This window comes from Chrysemys picta, chromosome 4, assembly GCF_011386835.1.
Source record: "Chrysemys picta bellii isolate R12L10 chromosome 4, ASM1138683v2, whole genome shotgun sequence".
NCBI classification, from domain to species: Eukaryota; Metazoa; Chordata; order Testudines; family Emydidae; genus Chrysemys; species Chrysemys picta.
In genome coordinates, this window is record NC_088794.1 from 62,577,381 (window position 1) to 62,595,776 (window position 18,396).

General features: G+C 44.2%; 2 protein-coding genes across 6 annotated transcripts in view; one reads left to right on the forward strand and one right to left on the reverse strand.

The window, feature by feature from the left end:
• Positions 1-6,311, forward strand: part of GNAT2 (G protein subunit alpha transducin 2) — a 43,162-nt gene extending 36,851 nt beyond the window's left edge. For all 5 annotated transcript variants that reach the window (XM_005311005.4, XM_042861856.2, XM_042861857.2 and 2 more), the window contains 2 exons: positions 5,416-5,569; positions 6,104-6,311. In XM_005311005.4, the coding sequence (XP_005311062.1) occupies positions 5,416-5,569; positions 6,104-6,294 (345 nt within the window). In that variant the 3' untranslated portion in view covers positions 6,295-6,311. The remainder of the gene's footprint in view (positions 1-5,415; positions 5,570-6,103) is intronic.
• Positions 6,312-10,545: 4,234 nt separating this feature from the next.
• GNAI3 (G protein subunit alpha i3) overlaps positions 10,546-18,396 on the reverse strand; it is a 35,555-nt gene continuing 27,704 nt past the window's right edge. The window contains exons 5-9 of the mRNA XM_005311003.5: positions 16,926-17,054; positions 13,880-14,009; positions 12,898-13,051; positions 11,812-12,010; positions 10,546-11,711 (exon numbers count right to left, since the gene is read on the reverse strand). Coding sequence (XP_005311060.1) covers positions 11,820-12,010; positions 12,898-13,051; positions 13,880-14,009; positions 16,926-17,054 — 604 coding nt within the window. The 3' untranslated portion in view covers positions 10,546-11,711; positions 11,812-11,819. The remainder of the gene's footprint in view (positions 11,712-11,811; positions 12,011-12,897; positions 13,052-13,879; positions 14,010-16,925; positions 17,055-18,396) is intronic.

An 18,396-nucleotide genomic window follows, 5' to 3' on the forward strand; every position in this document is an offset into this window, starting at 1 on the left:
GTGGCCAAAAAGGCTAATGCGATCCTGGGATGCATAAACAGGGGAATCTTGAGTAGGAGCAGAGAGGTTATTTTCCCTCCATATTTGGCACTGGTGGGACCGGTGCTGGAACCCTGTGTCCAGTTCTGGAGTTCACAATTCGAAGAGGAGGTTGATAAATTGGTGAGGGGTCAGAGAAGAGTCACAAGAATGATTGAAGGGTTAGAAAATGTGCTTTATAATGACAGACTCAAGGAGCTCTATTTAGTCTAACAAAGAGAAGGTGAAGGGGTGACTTGATCAGTCTAGAAATACCAGTTTGGGGAACAAATATTTAATAACGGGCTCTTCACTCTACACGAGCCAGTGGCTGGAAGTTGAAGCTTGACAAATTCAAGCTGGAAATAAGGCATAACATTTTAACAGTGCAAGTAATTAACCATTGGCACAACTGACCAAGGGTCACGGTGGATTCTCCATCACTGACCATTTTTAAATCACCAATGGGCTGTTTGTCTAACAGCTCTGCTCTAGGAATGATTTGGAGCAGGTCTCTGGCCTGTGCCCTTCAGGGCGTCAGACTAGCCGATCACGATGGTACCCCCTGGCTGTGGAATCGATGAGTTTGTCGCCCAAGCAGTTCCCTTGCCCTTCAGGGCCTGCACATGGCCCACCCTTAAGGCCCACTAGATTTGAGGTGGGGGAACACTACAGGCCCAGCTGGGCCCTCATCTGCACATGTGGAACTTCTACTAAGATCATCAGTAAACGGAGGCAGAGTTGAGCCTTTGTGAGCTAGCATGGAGCATTTATTACAAGAAGAGCCAGACTGGATCAGACCAAGGGTCCATCTAGTCCAGTATCCTGTCTTCCGACAGTGGCCAGTGCCAGAGTTTAAGGGGGAGTGCATAGAACAAGGCAGTTGGAGAGATCCACCCCTCTTTCCCTTCTGGCGCTCAGAGGCTAGGGCCACCCAGAGGATGGAGTTGCATCCCTTGACCATCTTGGCTAATAGCCATGTACTTATCTTACTCTTTTTTGAACCCAGTTATACTTTTGACCAGCACAACATCCCAAGGCAACGAGTTCCACAGGTTAATTGTGCATTGTGTGAAAAAGTTCTTCCTCTTGTTTATATTAAACCTGCTGCCTATTAATTTCAATCAGGTGATCCCTGGTTTCTTTATTGAGGGCAAGGGTAAATAACACTTCTCTATTTACTTTCTCTACCCCATTCATGATTTTATAGCCCTCTATCATATCTCCCCCAGTCATCTCTTTTCTAAAACGAACAACCCTAAGCTTTGTAGTTTCTCCTCGTATGGATGCCGTTCCTAACCCTTGATCATCTTTGTTGTCCTTCTCTGAACCATTGCCAGTTCCATGTATCCTTTCCAACCAACACCAGACACGGTGTTCACGGTGCCTTCAAGATCTCTTTCTTGAGTGATTACAAGTAATTTGGAACCCATCATTATATGCATGTAGTTGGGATTATTTTTTCCCCAATGTACATTACTTTGCACTGACCAATGTTGAATTTAATCTGTCATTTTGTTGTCCAGTCACACAGTTTTGTGAGCTCCCCTTGTAACTGTTCGCAGGCAGCCGTAGACTTAATTATCTTAAATAATTTTGTATAATCTGCAAATTTTGCCACTTCACTGTTCACTCTCTTTTCCAGATCATTACTTAATATGTTGAATAGCACAAGTCCCATTACAGATCCTTGGGGGACCCCACTGTTTACCTCTCTCTTCTGTGAAAACTGATCATTTATTCCTACCCTTTGTTTCCTGTCTTTTAACCAGTTACTGCTCTATGAGGACCTTCCCTATAATCTCACGACTACTTAGTTTGCTTAAGAGCCTTTGGTCAGGGACCTTGTCAAAGGCTTTCTGAAAATCCAAGTACCCTATATCCTCTGGATCACCCTTGTCCACATGCTTGTTGACTCCCTCAAAGAATTTTAATAGATTGGTGAGGCATGATTTCCCTTTACAAAAGCTGTAATGACTGTTCCCCAACAAATCATGTTCACCTGTGTGTCTGATAACTCTGCTCTTTACTGTAGTTTCTACCACTTTGCCCAGTACTGAGTTAGTTTTATCAGCCTGTAATTGCCAGGATTGCCTCTGGAGCCTTTTTAAAAATCGGTGTTACGTTAAATCATCCTCTCTACTGGATGACTGGAGGATAGCTAAGCGACATACTTCAGTATGACAGCCATACTTCAGTTAGTAGCTCTGCAGCTTCATATTCGAGCTCCTTCAGAACTCGTGGGTGAATCCCATCTGGATCTGGTGACTTATTACTGTTTGTCAATTTGTTCCAAATCTCCTCTGTCAACACCTCACTGTGGGACAAGGCCTGAGATCTGTCATTCAAACAGGGCCCAAAGGGGACGGAGGAGCATATTCTGGTTTTGGTTTATAATGGATGAAGCAAGAGCAGAGAGCCTTTCTAAATCAGATCACCACCACTCTTAGGTGGATTTGTATTTCAGTAACACCTAGCAGCCCCAACCAAGACCAGGGTCCCCATGGTGCTACATGCTGCACAGACTGACAGTAGAGACAGCCCCTGGCCCAAAGTGCTGACCCTTTGAACAGGCAAACAGCATGGTGGAATCAACAGATCATCCTCCCCCTTGCACAGGTGGGGGCCTAAAACACCAGAGAGATTGAGACCTGCCCACATTCACACAGGGAGGGAGTGTAGGGCAGAGCACAGAACAGAACCCACATCTCCTCAGTTGCAGTCCAGTTCCTTAGCCCCAGCATCTGATACTCCAGGTCCATCAGACACTGGTGATCTAATGCCCCCCCCAGCAGGGAGAGGGTTTTATCCATCTCTGACAGCTGGGATCCCACAGAGCATCCATCCAGGTCAGCTTGCTCTGGGATTTCCTTAAAGAGAAGACAAGAAGAGAGAGCACGAGCTCTAGGATCCAGGCTCGTTCCTGCAGTGCCAGCCATTTGGCTCCCGCAGGCCAATCCAAGGGCTGGTGGACTTTCACAGCAGCTCCCCCCTAACATGATGCTCAGCCTCCAGCTTCCTCAACCAAGAGTTTCTCCAGAGCCCCCATTTCATGTACAAACAGGATCAAGAGGAAATCGGAGCAGTGCAGCCTGTGGGGAATGTTTCGGATGCCACTAGTCAGGCAGGGCGCTGGCTCCAGAGGGGGGCTCAGCCTCTCCTTCAACCACACAGAGGGCGAAGAGCAGAGAAAGCTGGCCATAAGGAGGCAGAAAACAGTAACAAGATGCCTCTGGTATTGTCTGCCCCTGCTAGGAGCAGCCCTCATTATGATTCCCTCATTATGAGGGAAGCCAGCTCATTAACACACCAGCAGCCCTCCCGCATGCAGATAGTTGTCCTTCAAACAGGGCACCTCCTTCTCTTCCTCCCTCGGGATGGATTCATGCAGAAGGGCTCCCCGGCCCTGCGGGTTATTAAAACAAAGTGCTTTGGAGGAGATTTGCAAATCAGAGAACATGTAGAACATGTTCTCTGATTTGCAAATCTCCTCCAAAGCACTTTGTGGAGAGTTCTCTTCTCAGTAGACAAGAGACTATGGACAGGGGAGACTGAACTCCTCCCTCTCTTCGGTTGGATTCAGAAGGGACAAACCAGGGGGCATCATTTTAGACTGTTTCACAAGATGCTGGAAAAAGTCCCTATTCTGGTACCCTTCTAGACAGGCAAGGGGCATGAGGGAGACTGCACAGTCAAGCCCTTAGGAGTGGGAAGGAGAGCAAGGAGGAAGAAAGGCCTAGTGGATAGGGCAGGGGAAATCTGGCTTCAGTTGTCACCTCAAAGTTCCTTGTGTGACCTTGGGCAAGTCACCTGATCTACCCTATGGCTCAGTTTCCTCTATACAGTGGGGATAGGACTTCTCTGCCTCCGGGGTGTGTTTTGATCCATTAACATTTGGGAGGTGCTCATACTACCAGGGGGTAGAGTTGGAGGCGGCTTGTGATAGTCCCATAGCAGAGATTTGGGCCAGCGTGTACTAGGACTATCTTCCTTGAGAAAACTCTCTCAACTGACTTGCAAACCCAGAGGTTAAGAGAACGATCTTGCTTTGTAGAGGGCACTGTAGTGATCAGAGAGGGTGATTTCTGAAGGGCCTGCCTATCCTAAAGCACCTGCAACTCTTCTTGTGGCTGCTGCAGGAAGACCCATAGGCGATGGCTCATTAGAGAGACAGAGTACATACTCACTGCCATCTCCCACAGCATTCCAAGAACTAGCCATTATTTTAGTAATGGGGTCTGAGGTCAGTTATTTAGACAGTGACTTCTCACATCTGATTCTTCCCCACACACAGAGCCTGCCTTGCAGTAATTAGGAATCTGGCATTAGCATTCTGTCAGTAGGAGGTGAGGGTGCAGAGTGACAGAAATCCTTCATTCTGGACTCCCCAGTAGCTGTTGTGACAACCCATAGAAACAGCCAGCTGCCTACGGTGTGGCAACAGAAAGAAGTAGGGCTACCACACTACCTGGCTTTGAGGAGCAGGAACATGAGGATTCTCAAGGCAAAAAGAATCCTCCGACAATTCTAACCAAGCAGTTCAAGACTTCCTTATTGTTGGCCATAGAAACCACCCACAACCTTCTCTTTGGCAACACGGGTGCTTGTTACAGCAAAAGAACAGGAGAGTTTGCAAAAGACAAAAGGTAAATCAACTTGCTGAAATACAGTTGGTTTGGCTGCTGGTTTCCAGCTGCTGTATCTGTACTCTCCCCCTCGCTGCTGAGAATACTTTAAGTTCAGCAACAGTAAATCTCTCCTTAACGCTTTCTTGTGTCTCAAGAGAGCTTTATTAGTGGTATTACGGTAGCAGCTGGAAGGCCTTGTGATGGATCTGGGCCCCACTGTGCTTGGCACAGAACAGTCTCTGCTTGAACGAGCTTAGTCGAGTGAATTTGTTCCCCTGGCATCATCTGAAAATTGGAGCCCTGTTGAAATTGCAAAAAAGCCATCATGGAAGGATGCTGATTTGCTTTGTTTAAAATCCAGTTGGTCTAAAGCTTCTGGCCAACCATAGAGTCCTTACCTGGGCTACAACAAACAGGAAACATCACGGCTTTATGACCTGCAAAGGCTTCACCATTGTAACAGCAGAAAGTCCTGCCCTCACCTTTACAGCTGCAAAAACTGTGGCGATCAAAAAGCAAGTACAATTAGCAGCAGCTCAGGCAATGGCTGGTGTAGAGCTTCAGCCTGTTTGAGGAACAAGCTTGAGTAGGAGTCGGGACTTGCAGATGCTAACAAGCCACAGAAACTTGAGTGGGGGAGAGCTTTCAGAATGTTAGACCAAGCAAGGACCTGCCCACCCCTACTTTCTGAAACCAGAACGAGTAGGGTCTTTACAACACACCCACCTCTGAAATTTCTTTACAAGTGATGTGGTCTTTTTGTCTTCAGAACCGCATGCATGAGTCCCTGCATCTGTTCAACAGTATATGCAACCACAAGTTCTTTGCTGCCACCTCCATTATTCTGTTCCTCAACAAGAAGGACCTCTTTGAGGAAAAGATCAAGAAAGTCCACCTCAGCATTTGCTTCCCAGATTACGATGGTGAGTTGGTCTAAAAACTTTACCTTCCCCCTTTGTTCTAGTGTTTAGGCCCAAATTATCCTCACCCAAGTCTAAAAAGAAACAAACAAAAAAATCAAACCAGATTAATGGGTGGGAAAAAGTGAGTGGCACAAAAGCCACAAAGGGATAGAAAATGGTTCTCTTGGGGAAAAAAGTCATTAGGCTCAAGCTAGGCCTCTGCAGCTAGGAAAAGGAGAGGATCTGTATTAAGCATTACCACCGTGGGATGATTTGGTAGGAATAAGGAGGTTATGACTCAAGGCTGAACCACCCCAAGGAAAGGTCTGCTTGCTCTTCAGCTTTTGTGTAGAAAGCACATCACTGCCCAGGGCTGTCACTCCAGTCCTGTTCTTTAACATGCATTTAATTCTCTCAAAACATGGCAAAGGATCACATTTCCTCTGCTGGCCACAGATCCAGCCTAATCACAATGGGCTTTGAGGAGTTTCTAATTAGTGCAGTCTTCCTAATCAGCAACACTTAGCAGCAGAGTTATTTCCTTCCCCCAAATAGGTCCCAATACATTTGAAGATGCAGGAAATTACATCAAGAATCAGTTCCTTGATCTCAACATGCGAAAAGATGTGAAAGAAATCTACAGTCATATGACCTGTGCCACAGACACACAGAACGTTAAATTTGTGTTCGACGCAGTCACGGATGTCATCATCAAAGAGAATCTCAAGGACTGTGGTCTCTTCTAGAACTCCAACTTTTGCAGGTACTGTAACTTCAAGCAGAGAACTAAACGCCTATTGTAAGTCACAATTTAGTCACTTTACTACCAAACTGGCATTGTGAGGGATAGGAGACAACTGGTCTGACTCCTCACGATAGTTCAGGCCCTACCAAATTCACAGCTGTGAAAAACATATCATGAACCGTGAAATCAGATCTCCCCTGTGGAATCTGGCTATTGTAGAGGGGACCAGATTTCACAGTGCAGGGTGGCTGGAGAGCAGCGGCTGCTGGCCAAGAGCCCAGCTTTGAAGGCAGAGCTGCCACTACCAGCTGTGCAGAAGTGACAGTGTCATGATATGGCATTGCCACCCTTACTTCTGTGCTGCTGCTGGCAGTGACACTGCCTTCAGAGCTGGGCAGCCAGAGGCAGCTGCCCTCTGGCTGCCCAGCTCTGAAGGCAGCAGCACAGAAGTAAGGGTGTCAATACCGTGACCCCCCTACAGTAGCTGTGTGACACCCCCCCCCCCCCACACACACACACGCGACCCCGTTTCAGGTCAGGACCCCCCAGTTACAATACTGTGGAATTTCAGATTTAAATATCTGAAACTGAAAATTATTTTTAAAATCCTATGAATGTGGAATTGACCAAAATGGACTGTGAATTTGGTAGGGCCCTACTGATAGAGCAGATTTTCCAGAGCGCTCAGCACTTTTTGCCCTTGTAAGCAGCTGTATTACCACTAAACCACTGGTTCTCAACCTTTTCCCCTCCCCCATCTTGGCAGTATCCTCCTCCTCCTTCATAGTATGGGAATGGCAGGATGATTGCGAGCACTAGCCATCCTCTTGAAGAACCCATGAAACAAACTACTTAAACCCTGCTAGCCCCAGCAGTGGTTGATTTCCCTACTCAGCATGTAGAAGGGGTTTTAGCTGAATCTGGTATGCCAAAGTAGGTTAGAGGGTCCATTTGGGTAGTAAAGTATCGTTTTAAGGTACTGTATTACAAAATTGTTCAGCCTTGTCCGTGAAGATATGGTGCCTATTGTAATACAGGCCTGGCCCTGCGAGTCAGGCAAGATCAGGGCATTACACTGTCACAACACAGTATCCTTGCTAGTCTGAGGCAGTCTTATAACCTGGTCCATAAGTTATCACTGCTCAGGAAAACTGGTCCCAAATCCTGCTCGCACTAGAGCTTAAACAGAACCTAGCATGAGTAGCATGCTAGTGTGGGCAGGGCTCAGGAAATGAGTTATGCGCAGTGTTCAGCTTTACACAGCCTTTTCGCTATAGCCACCATGCTGTTTTTAACAAACATGAATGTTATTTTCAGTTTATGAGGATGTACGCTTGTACCAACTGCCCAGAAAATCTCTGAAGCATTCTCTGCCCACCCCCTACCTTCAAAACATCCAGCCAGCATCCTCCAACAGTTTGTTTCCCGGGGAGCAAAATGAGCAATCTTGGAGCTCTCACTCTCCATGCACATGCATAGGAAAGCAGGGAAATTAAAGGCTTCTCTGCAGGCATAAAGTAGCTTGCAGAAGGGCAGAGGGACAAAAACCACTTTGATTTCACCTCTGCATTGTTCGCTGCAAAACCAAACAACTTTCCAATCAGAGCACACATGCAGGAACGCCCACTTTAAGCATAAAGGATGATATTGTGTCATGACAGTAGCTTGGAGGGTTTTAGTACTGTATTGGGGTTACAAACACCAATGAACGCAGCTCTTCTAGTAGCAGTTGATTACATGGAGAATAATTGTTGTAAACTTTACCACCACCATTGTATTTTCACACTTTGTTTGCTACTGAGTCAGATTCTCATTTAGATCAAGGCATGTTTATACAGCTCTGGTGTTCGCATAAATCAGAATCTGGCCCTCAATATTGATATTCTGCAGGCATTTATGCAATGGATTTATGCATTGCATTTTAATTCTCTTAAAATGTCTTCCTAATTTTAAAGTTGTAGAAGTATTTATCTTCCTTTTCTCTCCCTTGACACCTCCCTCAAGAAAAGAAAATGACTTCCACTTAGCATCACTGTTCTGCAGAGCAGAGCCAGAGGACTAAGCAAAAATTACTCCGAGTCCACACTAACACCTGCCCAGCACACGGCTGCACACCTCCAAGAACAAACCATCCAGCGAGGCTAAACTTACTGCAGCCCAGCTGTCTTCCAGGGTAATTTCCTCATTTTTAATAAAATAGTTTCTCTGCAGTCTGTGTGCGCTTTAAAACTGCTGCTTACAAGAGATCCAATGTGATCTGAACCCAAAGAGCAAGTAGTCATCAGGACTGATACTGAAGTTTCACATCTCTGCACGTAAAAAATGTATTACAAACCTACATGGAAAAGGTGAAAGCAATGTTTTGTGGAATCCTAGAGAAAACCACCCCTCAATTATATTTTGTGGAAATCAAAAAAAATTCCGTAAGTAGTGTGAACTGAAAGGTATTGCTGAAAGTGGACAATGGAATGGATTTAATTTTAACTCAAACGTATCTAATCCCTCTTTCCTTGTTTTAGAAACTAACCAGTTTACCAGTTGTAAATAAGCCCCCAAGAATTATGTGAAATTTTCAAACCTTCCATTGGAAAAATTAACATTTGCAGTTCCCTGCAACTGGTGCAATTTGTCCCCACAGCCTTAAGTAGCCGATTGACTATTTCTGGTATCCAACTTTCTCTCTGTATTAGATAGCCTGGAAGGCTTATGAGTCTAGACCTGTTCTCTCTCTATCCATACAGTGTAGCAGTACTGATCCCAGCTCACTGGGTACCTGCGGCTGCTGAGACTTTTGCACATGCCGTCTCATTGATGTGTACTGTAGAAGATCACAGGACAGTGAGAGACAGCGTTGAATTTATTAGAGTTTGGCAAACATTTCACATCTAGAAGGGGGGGGGGAAGAACAGGTCAGATACGAAGAGGAAATGGTTACTTGAAAAGATTCTCATTCTGCTATTTAGAGCTGTATCTGCTCTCATTTGTAAATAAGTCTATGCTATTACTGTAGACAAGAAGGTTTCTTGTATCTTAACATGTACTGCAGAGAATCACGTATATGGCTTCAACTAAACTGTAGTAAAACCAAAATAAAGAAATGTGCATGGAATGGCTGGCTGTCATTTGTTCTGGGCTAGCTTTTTTTGTTCTGGGCTAGCTGGTTTTAAAATGATGATTCCTCAAAGCACAAGTTCTTGATTCTGAAAACATGAACCACAGTAGAGCTCAGAAGCAGCAGCCATACTGGCCCTTGTCCTGTAGCAGCTGCACACACAGACCTCCCACTGCAGCCAACAAGAGCTCCATGTGCACAGTGGCCACAGAGTCAAGCCAAGTGACTAGTCTGGCCATGCTGTGGAACTTCCAGTCAGTGCTGCCTTGGCTGGTTGCGTGGGTGCCATTTGCAGTCAAGTTTCCCCCGACCTCACTTCACCTTTAATAGTCTGAGGCTGCAAAGTGCTGAGCACCCTTGGTCACACTGAAAGAAGAAATAAGTATTTATAGGCACAGCCCCTGGCAGGATCAGGCCCTAACTCCAGCTTCAACAGTTCCTTCAGGTGGCACGATGTTGGCATACGATGTTACTGGAAGGGTCAGCATGCATGTATGCTTTAAGAACAGAGTGAGCTACTCCTGGCATCACTGTGATGCTGTAATGAATCCTACAAGGTTTGGTTAAAAGGAAAGTGTGAGATATACACTGACAGTTGAAGGGGATTTCCAGATTAAAACGAGTCGTTTACAACTACTGAATGCTGCCACTTGTTGGGAATGTTATGCAAGGCACAGAGTATGGGTTAATGACCACTTGGACCAGCTGAGGTTCTTCCCCTGGAGTTTGAAGTGCTAGCAGGGTAGTGGTGCTGTACTTCCAGGCAAACATTCTTCAAGCTGACACATATCCACCTATTGTAACAGATTGGCTTTGGACATTATTTTTTCCATTGCATTCAAGTGAGGAACTAGGACTCTAGCAAGAGACTTGCCATCAGATGTGATGTAGATGTGATGAGCGACATAGGAGGTCTGCTGATCTCTATCCAAGCCACTGGCAGCAGAAGACAGCCCTGTACAAGCCACCAGTAGGTCTAGAGGTCCTGTAATCAAAAGTTAGTAGCTCTCTGCTTAGTCCCATCTTATTCACTAGTAGCTGCGCATCTCATTTTTGCAAACAGACCGATGTGGACAGAGCACATAATATGGGAGCACATTTCCAGAAATAGTTGGAATAAACTAGAGAAAAAGGCTAAACTGTTTACTCACCATTTTAATACTGCCAACAACTATAACAGGTTGAAACTGTACACATGACAAATTGGGAAAAGTCTCATAATGCAATGGTTTCAGCAAAGGAATGCACTGACTTGTTAAGAATATTACTACAGTAAAAAACAAATGGCAAACAGGAATTTGGCACCACATTTACAAAGTAAAGGCATGCTGTCAATACAGTTTAGAAGTCTGAACAGAAAAGGCCATGGTAAAATGCAGAACAAGGTGCATCTTTTACAAGATTCCCCACTGCTTTAGATCAAGAAAAAACAAACATACAAGGATCTAAGTGGTTGATTTAGTAGCTTTGTAGCAGCACGTATGCTCCATCCAGTTTGGAATTTAGCAATTTGTCCCTTCAGATGGAAGCATTCCTAGGTAAATTTTCACCCAAGAAGCAGTCTTTAAAGCTTACTACCCCAGTACAAATCTCAGTAATCTGGTGACCAGCATAGCCCAGATAAACCCCAACCACAAGTTAAGACGTGTTATCCTGCTGCAGAAACCTCCACTACCTCTTTTAAAAGCCTTAAGGTATTTGTAGCAGGATGGTAACAAGTTACACATCAGAAGAAACTGAAGCTATAGTCATAAGAGTTCTATGGATCTTTTAAATAGTTGCAGAAATATTAAACTGACCATACCAAGCATTAAAAACAGAGTTCCTACTAAGAGGAATACTTTCTGCATGATCTGGTCACATGTGCATAGTTAAGTGATTTTTTGTTTTTTAAAACAAGATTCATTTGCAAATAAAGAAATAAAATTTAGTAAAGTTATATAGTTTTCTTGATGGAAAAAAATCTTAAAAACAAACTAGTGGTGGCTTGTTAATCAAAGAAAGAGAAAAGCTACATACTGAAGTTCTGGAATCCAGCACCTCAATTTCACAACAGCTGTACACATTTGAGATTATGCAATCCAACTGCTGCCTGAATGATCAAGTCACACTTAACAGTTGTTCCATTTTGAGATCTTTAACTTCAACATCCCATATCAATAAAAAGGTCCTAATACAGAAGATTGTGCTAAGGAATGCAAGAATTTTGCATGCTGTTTTCATTCCCCTGGTCCTGTTCATGCTTGCAGCTGTCCGTGAGGCAGCAAAGAAAACAGTCTACTTCTCAAAACGCCACGTCTTAAAAACTGAAAGAAGAACACTGTGTTAGCAAAAGCACATTCCAGACCCACATTGAGTTGTCAGTGTAATACTAGAACTCAAAGCAGTTAGATAGCTCAGTGTTACCTTCCTCCTTAATAGAGTCCACATTCCTTCAGGTTGTTTTTAATGATAACATCTGTAACGGCATCAAACACAAACTGCACGTTCTTTGTGTCAGTGGCACAGGTGAAGTGGGTGTAAATCTCCTTGGTGTCTTTTCTTCGGTTCAGATCTTCAAACTGACACTGAATGTATGCAGCTGCCTCCTCATAGGTATTAGAGCCTGGAAAATAGGACACCTGACTTTAGCCAGCAGCTTGCAGGAGACAGCTTGATTCAAATCTTTCAAGCAGAAGTTAAGCTTCGTGCAACCACATGCTTTAGCAAGCTACAACCTTATCTTTAGCCCCTTTGTGTCAATGGTCACTAGTACTTAATACCAGTACAGCTTCACCCACTAGATTAAACTACTAAATTGAAGTAGGGGATGAAATAAGTGACCGGTATGAATGGAGGCCCCATCAGTTGGGCTATGACTAGACATAACCCCAAGAGGGTCAAACTTGAGGGCAGATGTGGGTCTGACCTTTAAAAGACTAGGCATAGAGGGATAGATTAGGGAGAATGACCTGCCTGCACACCATTTGGATTAGGGAGGTGACTGCAAAGGGTACTCTAGTGGAGGAATTGGGGACTTTCGTTGCTAGGGCAAATGAATGCTCTAGCATTTACCCAGATTCCTTTTATAGTGTCTCCAGAATTTCCATTGAGCTGAAACGCAGTTATCCTTACACCACCCTTTGCATCTCGCAAAGGGACCCAGCTTTGGGGAGCACATGAACTGGTCAGATATCTGTTCTATCCATACTCCAAGCCATATGAAAATGTGGACAAGGGTTCCACATGGAGCCAAAGCCGCTCAGAAGAGAACCAGTGCTGACCATGTCCCAGATGGGCTAGCCCTTGCCTCTTCTGACCACCTTTAAATCATTAGATGTGTACTGGCCCAGCACAAGACAGAGCCCTCTCCTTGCCTGTATAGGAAGTCCAGAGGACGGGAATGACAAGGAAAAACAGGCTCAAGTGAGTTTGGATTTCCTGAGCATTTTAACTGCCTGGCTCTGGGAGACACCTTCATTCTATTTCTTCATTCCTGTTAGCCCAGCTCACCTGTGTACTCTGGGTAGCAGATTGTTAATGGGCTCCTCTTAATCTTTTCCTCAAACAGGTCTTTCTTGTTCAGGAAGAGAATGATTGACGTGTCTGTAAACCATTTGTTGTTACAAATGCTGTCAAACAGTTTCATACTCTCATGCATTCGGTTCTGAAAAGTAATTAAAAAAACTATGCATCATTCTAGCAGTAAGTTGGGAGGAGGGTTTTTCTTTGATGAGCTTTAGAACAAAGCTACTAGTGTTCAAAATGTGACATGTCACTGCTGTGCAACCACACAAATGTTAGTGGTGCTGCATCAGGCAGTGGTCAGGTAATTCTGCACTGTGCTTGACCCTGATCAGAGGTCTGTCCAGGAAAGGTTGAAACTCCCCAGGTCTTAAATTTTCCTCAGCATTTCCCCACCCCATAATCTTTCTCAGATTGTCAGGGAGGCACGGGTTCCGAAGATAGCATGTATTTGTAGTGGTTGTCACAGCAGCCAATAGGTCCCGGAGAAAAGTCCCACTTCCTACAGTAACTACGAGGAGTCCGGTGGCACCTTAAAGACTAACAGATTTATTTGGGCATAAGCTTTTGTGGGTAAAAAACCACTTCTTCAGATGCACCTGAAGAAGTGAGGTTTTTTACCCACGAAAGCTTATGCCCAAATAAATCTGTTAGTCTTTAAGGTGCCACCGGACTCCTTGTTATTTTTGTGGATACAGACTAACACGGCTACCCCCTGGATACTTAACTTCCTACAGTGTTTGTTATTATGTGCTCTTGTAGAGGAAGAGGCTAGAGGCTGCTCTTGAGAAGCTCATTCCCTGCACAGTGCTACTGACATATGACTTAGGGGAGAGACTGCTTTCTAGCACCATCTCAAACACACTACTAGCACAGAACAAGATATGGTTAGAGTCCCATAAACTTGGATACAAAGTCTGTCGGGCAGCTTGAAGCTAACTTCCACGTGTTAGTAACGACAGTGACATACCATTTCTTCATCTTCTGCAAGGACAAGGTCATAATCACTGAGGGCTACACAAAATATGATCGCGGTCACGCCTTCAAAGCAGTGGATCCATTTCTTTCGTTCTGATCGCTGGCCACCAACATCAAACATCCTGGAAGAATGAAGGGAAAGTGGCTCAGATGTCATGCAGCACTCACCTTCCTACTCGCAGGAAATTGCAAAGAAAACTTTTCAAAGTACTTTCAGCAAGCAGACTGCAAGGGAAATGTAGAGATACAAAGCCTTTCCATCGATAAGGCCAGAAGAAACTCAAATCCTCCAATTTAGGGGATTTTAATTATTTTTTCTAATGAACTCAAGTTTTAATTTAAAATATGAAGGTTCTATGCCTCCCAGTTGGAAATAACCCTCAACAGTATCTCGAGTGGAAAGAATAGGACCTGCTGCTTCACTTTGGCACTCTTCCTTGTTTGTTATCTCACATTCCTTGCAGCAGTAACCCATTGGCTTCACTGGATGCAAAGCACCCACACTGCATAGGTCAGTTCTTCCAATTACCTCTGCTTGGTTCTGAGGTAACATGACCTGGACCTACTATTGGGATGCTGATGGAACATTTAAGAAATTGGGTGTTGCAGCAGTTTAATTAATGAGCTACAGGGGTTTGAAAGTTTGGGGCAAAACATTCCTAAATTTTGCTGGAAGATTTCTGGCTATAAAACAAAAATATGCAAGTTTATTGGAAAGTTACAATGCCCTCCTCTCCAAAGTGTTTTGAAGAGAGGCAGTATTCTCTGCTGGTTTCCCACAATCATTAATTAAATTGGGTCAGATACAAGTCAATATCCAAGAGGTACAAAACCAAAATCCAAGTTGACAATCAGAGAAAACAGGCAGTCAGACAAAGAGAGGGACTATTCAGCGTCTGCCAACAGGAACACAATTTAATGATTCTGATCAAAAGGGCTAGAATTGTGGCTCAGCAATTCCATGCTTTTATTTAAAACACTCTGTCCCAGTGGACTACACTAGGAAAGAGGGAATTTTGTATAAAGATACAGGTTATTTAGTTTGTAAAGCTCTCCATTACCTTCAGTGTTATTGCAAAGATATCTGAAAAAAGAACAGTGCCTCTCAACCTCACTTCTCCAAGTTGATCCTGAATTCACAGTCATGCCTTTAAAACATCTCAGCCCAGTAGGGAAGCACAGTCCCAGATTCAACATTGTGACTTCATTGCAGGATGAAAGGAAGATACAGTAGGTTGCAAGAGAGAAGACTGCTGCTTTGCGTTTAAAATCTATTTAAGCATTTCCCTAAGCAGGCTCCATCCCTTTGAAATGAGATGCCTTGTGTCTCAGTTTCTATCGATGCCCAATTAGTCTAAGCAGGCCTTGTTAGCCCTGTATAAGCCAGTCTCCTAAAGGGAGGCATGAATGCTCAGCCTTAATGATTTAATTAAAAAATATATATTTAGCAATATAACAACTCTCTCTACCCAAGCCCATATGATCTGAAATTGCCTCTTAGCCAAATCTTGGCTGGTCCCTTCTACCCTCATCATGTATCTACTCTCACATCTATATCCCATTCATATGGATACACAGAGGGATATAGTCATGATTGTAGGCCCCAACAGGAAGTTGGGTGAGGGTTGCAGTGCCTTAGATAACATCTACTGCACAGTAGATAGGGAAACTTTCCAGCTATCTTCCCTATTCACAGAAATGGTGAAAATAAAAGTCTGCTACGTTGACCTCAGTTTCCCAGGAGTCAGAAACAAGTGGCTTTTTTAAAAAAGCACTGCACAGCATAGCAATGTTAATCCCTGTACATAGTGATGGAAGAAGACAAGTTTCCCCTGAGCTCACCAATAGCAATAAAAATAGCTCTGATGCAAAGTATGCAAGCATTTTCTGTTATCAAGTCACCGGTTAGACAGCTCAGAAGCCAAGGTGCCACTATATCCCCAAGAAGTGTGCACGGAGCCAGATTTCATACACAAGTGTTTAGATTGTTCCTAGTCCCATTCAAACCTCGTTACACAGAAGGATCAAAATCATAGCTGGCAAATTAATGCTTATTTAAAGACCTTATGTAACTAAAACTTGACAACAGCATTCCAGACAGGGAAGAACCTGGTCCATAATACAAACACCAGTTTCCTAGGACAATGTTACACAGCACTAATGTCTACCACTTAGAATTCTAGCTTGTGTGTCAATGAACACGCTCAGAATCCAAAGCAAGGGTTAGCTAGAAGAGTAAATAGGAAGCTGGGGAAGCCTGGGCTAACTCTACCCTTTCCCCCCCCTACAACAGCTGGTATGGAGGATAAAGAAGGAACTCTGATTCATCATACTTAAAGGGACACTGTCAAGGTTAGGCTCAGTATCTGTGCCACTTCAAAAGGTTTTACTTGTATTACAATAGACGGCAAGTCCCTGCCCCTGCACTCTTGCACAATAAAGGCAGCCATTTTTGCCAACACTTATGCATGCCCCCTGCTGCTTTGCAGAAGGGTTAGTCAGCACTATTATATCTCGAGTTTTGCTAACAATGCCATGCAGGCCAGTCAGAGCCAAATTAATTTCAGCTCCCTTAGAAACACAGGAAAACAATGCACTGCAAATGACAGGAGACCAAGGCTATAGGGAAGGGCTCTTATCTTATCAAATGAAGGGGTTAAATGCAAACTAAAACCAGTAGCCAACAGTGTCCTTTTAGTAGTTTTTGATCCTGTAAACAAGCATTCAGTACCTGTGTTTGCGATTCCAACAGAAAAGCAGCTGAAAAGAACAAAAGAATGTAAATAAAAAGTCAGCAGTCCCCCAAGTGAGCAACTCCAGTAAGAACAGAGTAATCAACAACAAAGGGGATCTAGTCACAATTTACTTAAAGTGCTGAATGAGAACAAGGCTCCACAATAAGGGAAAATTGGATACCAACCATCACCAAGCACCAGTGCACTCAGCAGAAGAAAGCAAGCACCAGTGCACTCAGCAGAAGAAAGCAATGCAATCTGCAGGGAGGAATGACATCCTGCAGTAGCCTGCACCATACTCACTTGAAGTACAGGTCCTTGAAGGTGAAGTGAGTTTCCACAATGCCTGTAGTCTTCACTCTGGTCCGCAGAACGTCTTGCTGAGTTGGAATGTAGGTCTGCTGGGATATTCTATCCAAGTCATTTAGGTAACTAAACCAAAGAGACAATCCAAGACATGCTTTTTTTAGTCTGCTTCCTTCCTATGAATCTTTTATAAACTGCAGAAGAAAGTCATGGTGAAGTGCATTAGTTCTGTTAGCACAGCCCAGACCTCCAACACACACCTCTATTCTAGGGTTTCCTATAGCTGTTTACTATCCAGGCTAACATAGCATCAGTCAGTAACAGATGGTGCTCAGCTAGACATAAGCTCAAGATGGGGTATAGAATAAGAGTGTGGAAGACAGAGTGCAGAAACAATGATCACAAAATTCCCACTGTAATTAATACCTTTTGCTAAAGAAATTCACCTGGAGGCCTCCAAAGACTAACACTAACATACCAGAAGAGAAGTGAATAAAGCCCAGTTTTCTGCTCATTGTAAAGGGTAAAAGGCAGAATGTGGCAAAACAGTAAATGTCTGGAGAACAACCTCTCAATCTCTAGCTATTATGGGGCAAAAATACTTGTGACCTGATGCACTTCTGCCTTCCTGTGCCTCCAGGCCCTCTGAGTCCAGAATTCGGAACTGCCAAAGGCCCAACTCTTTGCTCAAGCAACCCGCTCATATAGCTGGGCTATGCACTGGAGCTCCCCAGAGGCTGCTGGGCGGAATCCTTTCCTCTCTGCAGCATCACAGCCACTCTGCAGCAGCGTATCTACTGAGACCACCTTCAACTCCCAGCTTCATACAAACATCCCCTTTAGAGCTCCAAGGCATGTAATGGGTGCATCTCTTCAAGTCTGGACCCACAAATCCTGCTCCTGCCTTTCATCCATTTCAGAGAAGGTGTTAACCACAAGCTCCTCTATCTTTGGCAACCTCAGAGTAATCTATAACTGTGGGTTTTGAACTAGCAGGCTTTAGCCTTTGCCCCCACTTCTAGCCCTGCCAGGTCTTGGACTATTGGTAGATAAATTTTCTGGCTAGACCCTCCCTCTTCCCCCCATTGGATAATTTGTCACAGTTTGGTTCTACACCGTCCTTCTTTCCACTCAGTAGCATAAACAGACAAGTTGCCAACTAGTTCAAAGAGTAAACTTCTCAGCCGTCTACAAGATACCCTATTCTGTGCCCTGGCATATTTTTAATGAGGTTTTAGAAAAACTATATAACTGCATTTGGTGTAGGTAGTGTTACCTTTAACAGACTTGTGATTAAAGTGTATTTCTGCTGGGAAATAGAGATCTTGGGAATTTCTAGTCCAGATTAGCCTAACACCACAGGAAAATGTAACTGCTAATCACACACACCAGAACGCAGCCAATTTAACAGCAAAGCAGAAATGGAAAAGCAGTTACACAAACCAGACAGCAGAGCCAAGTGAATTAA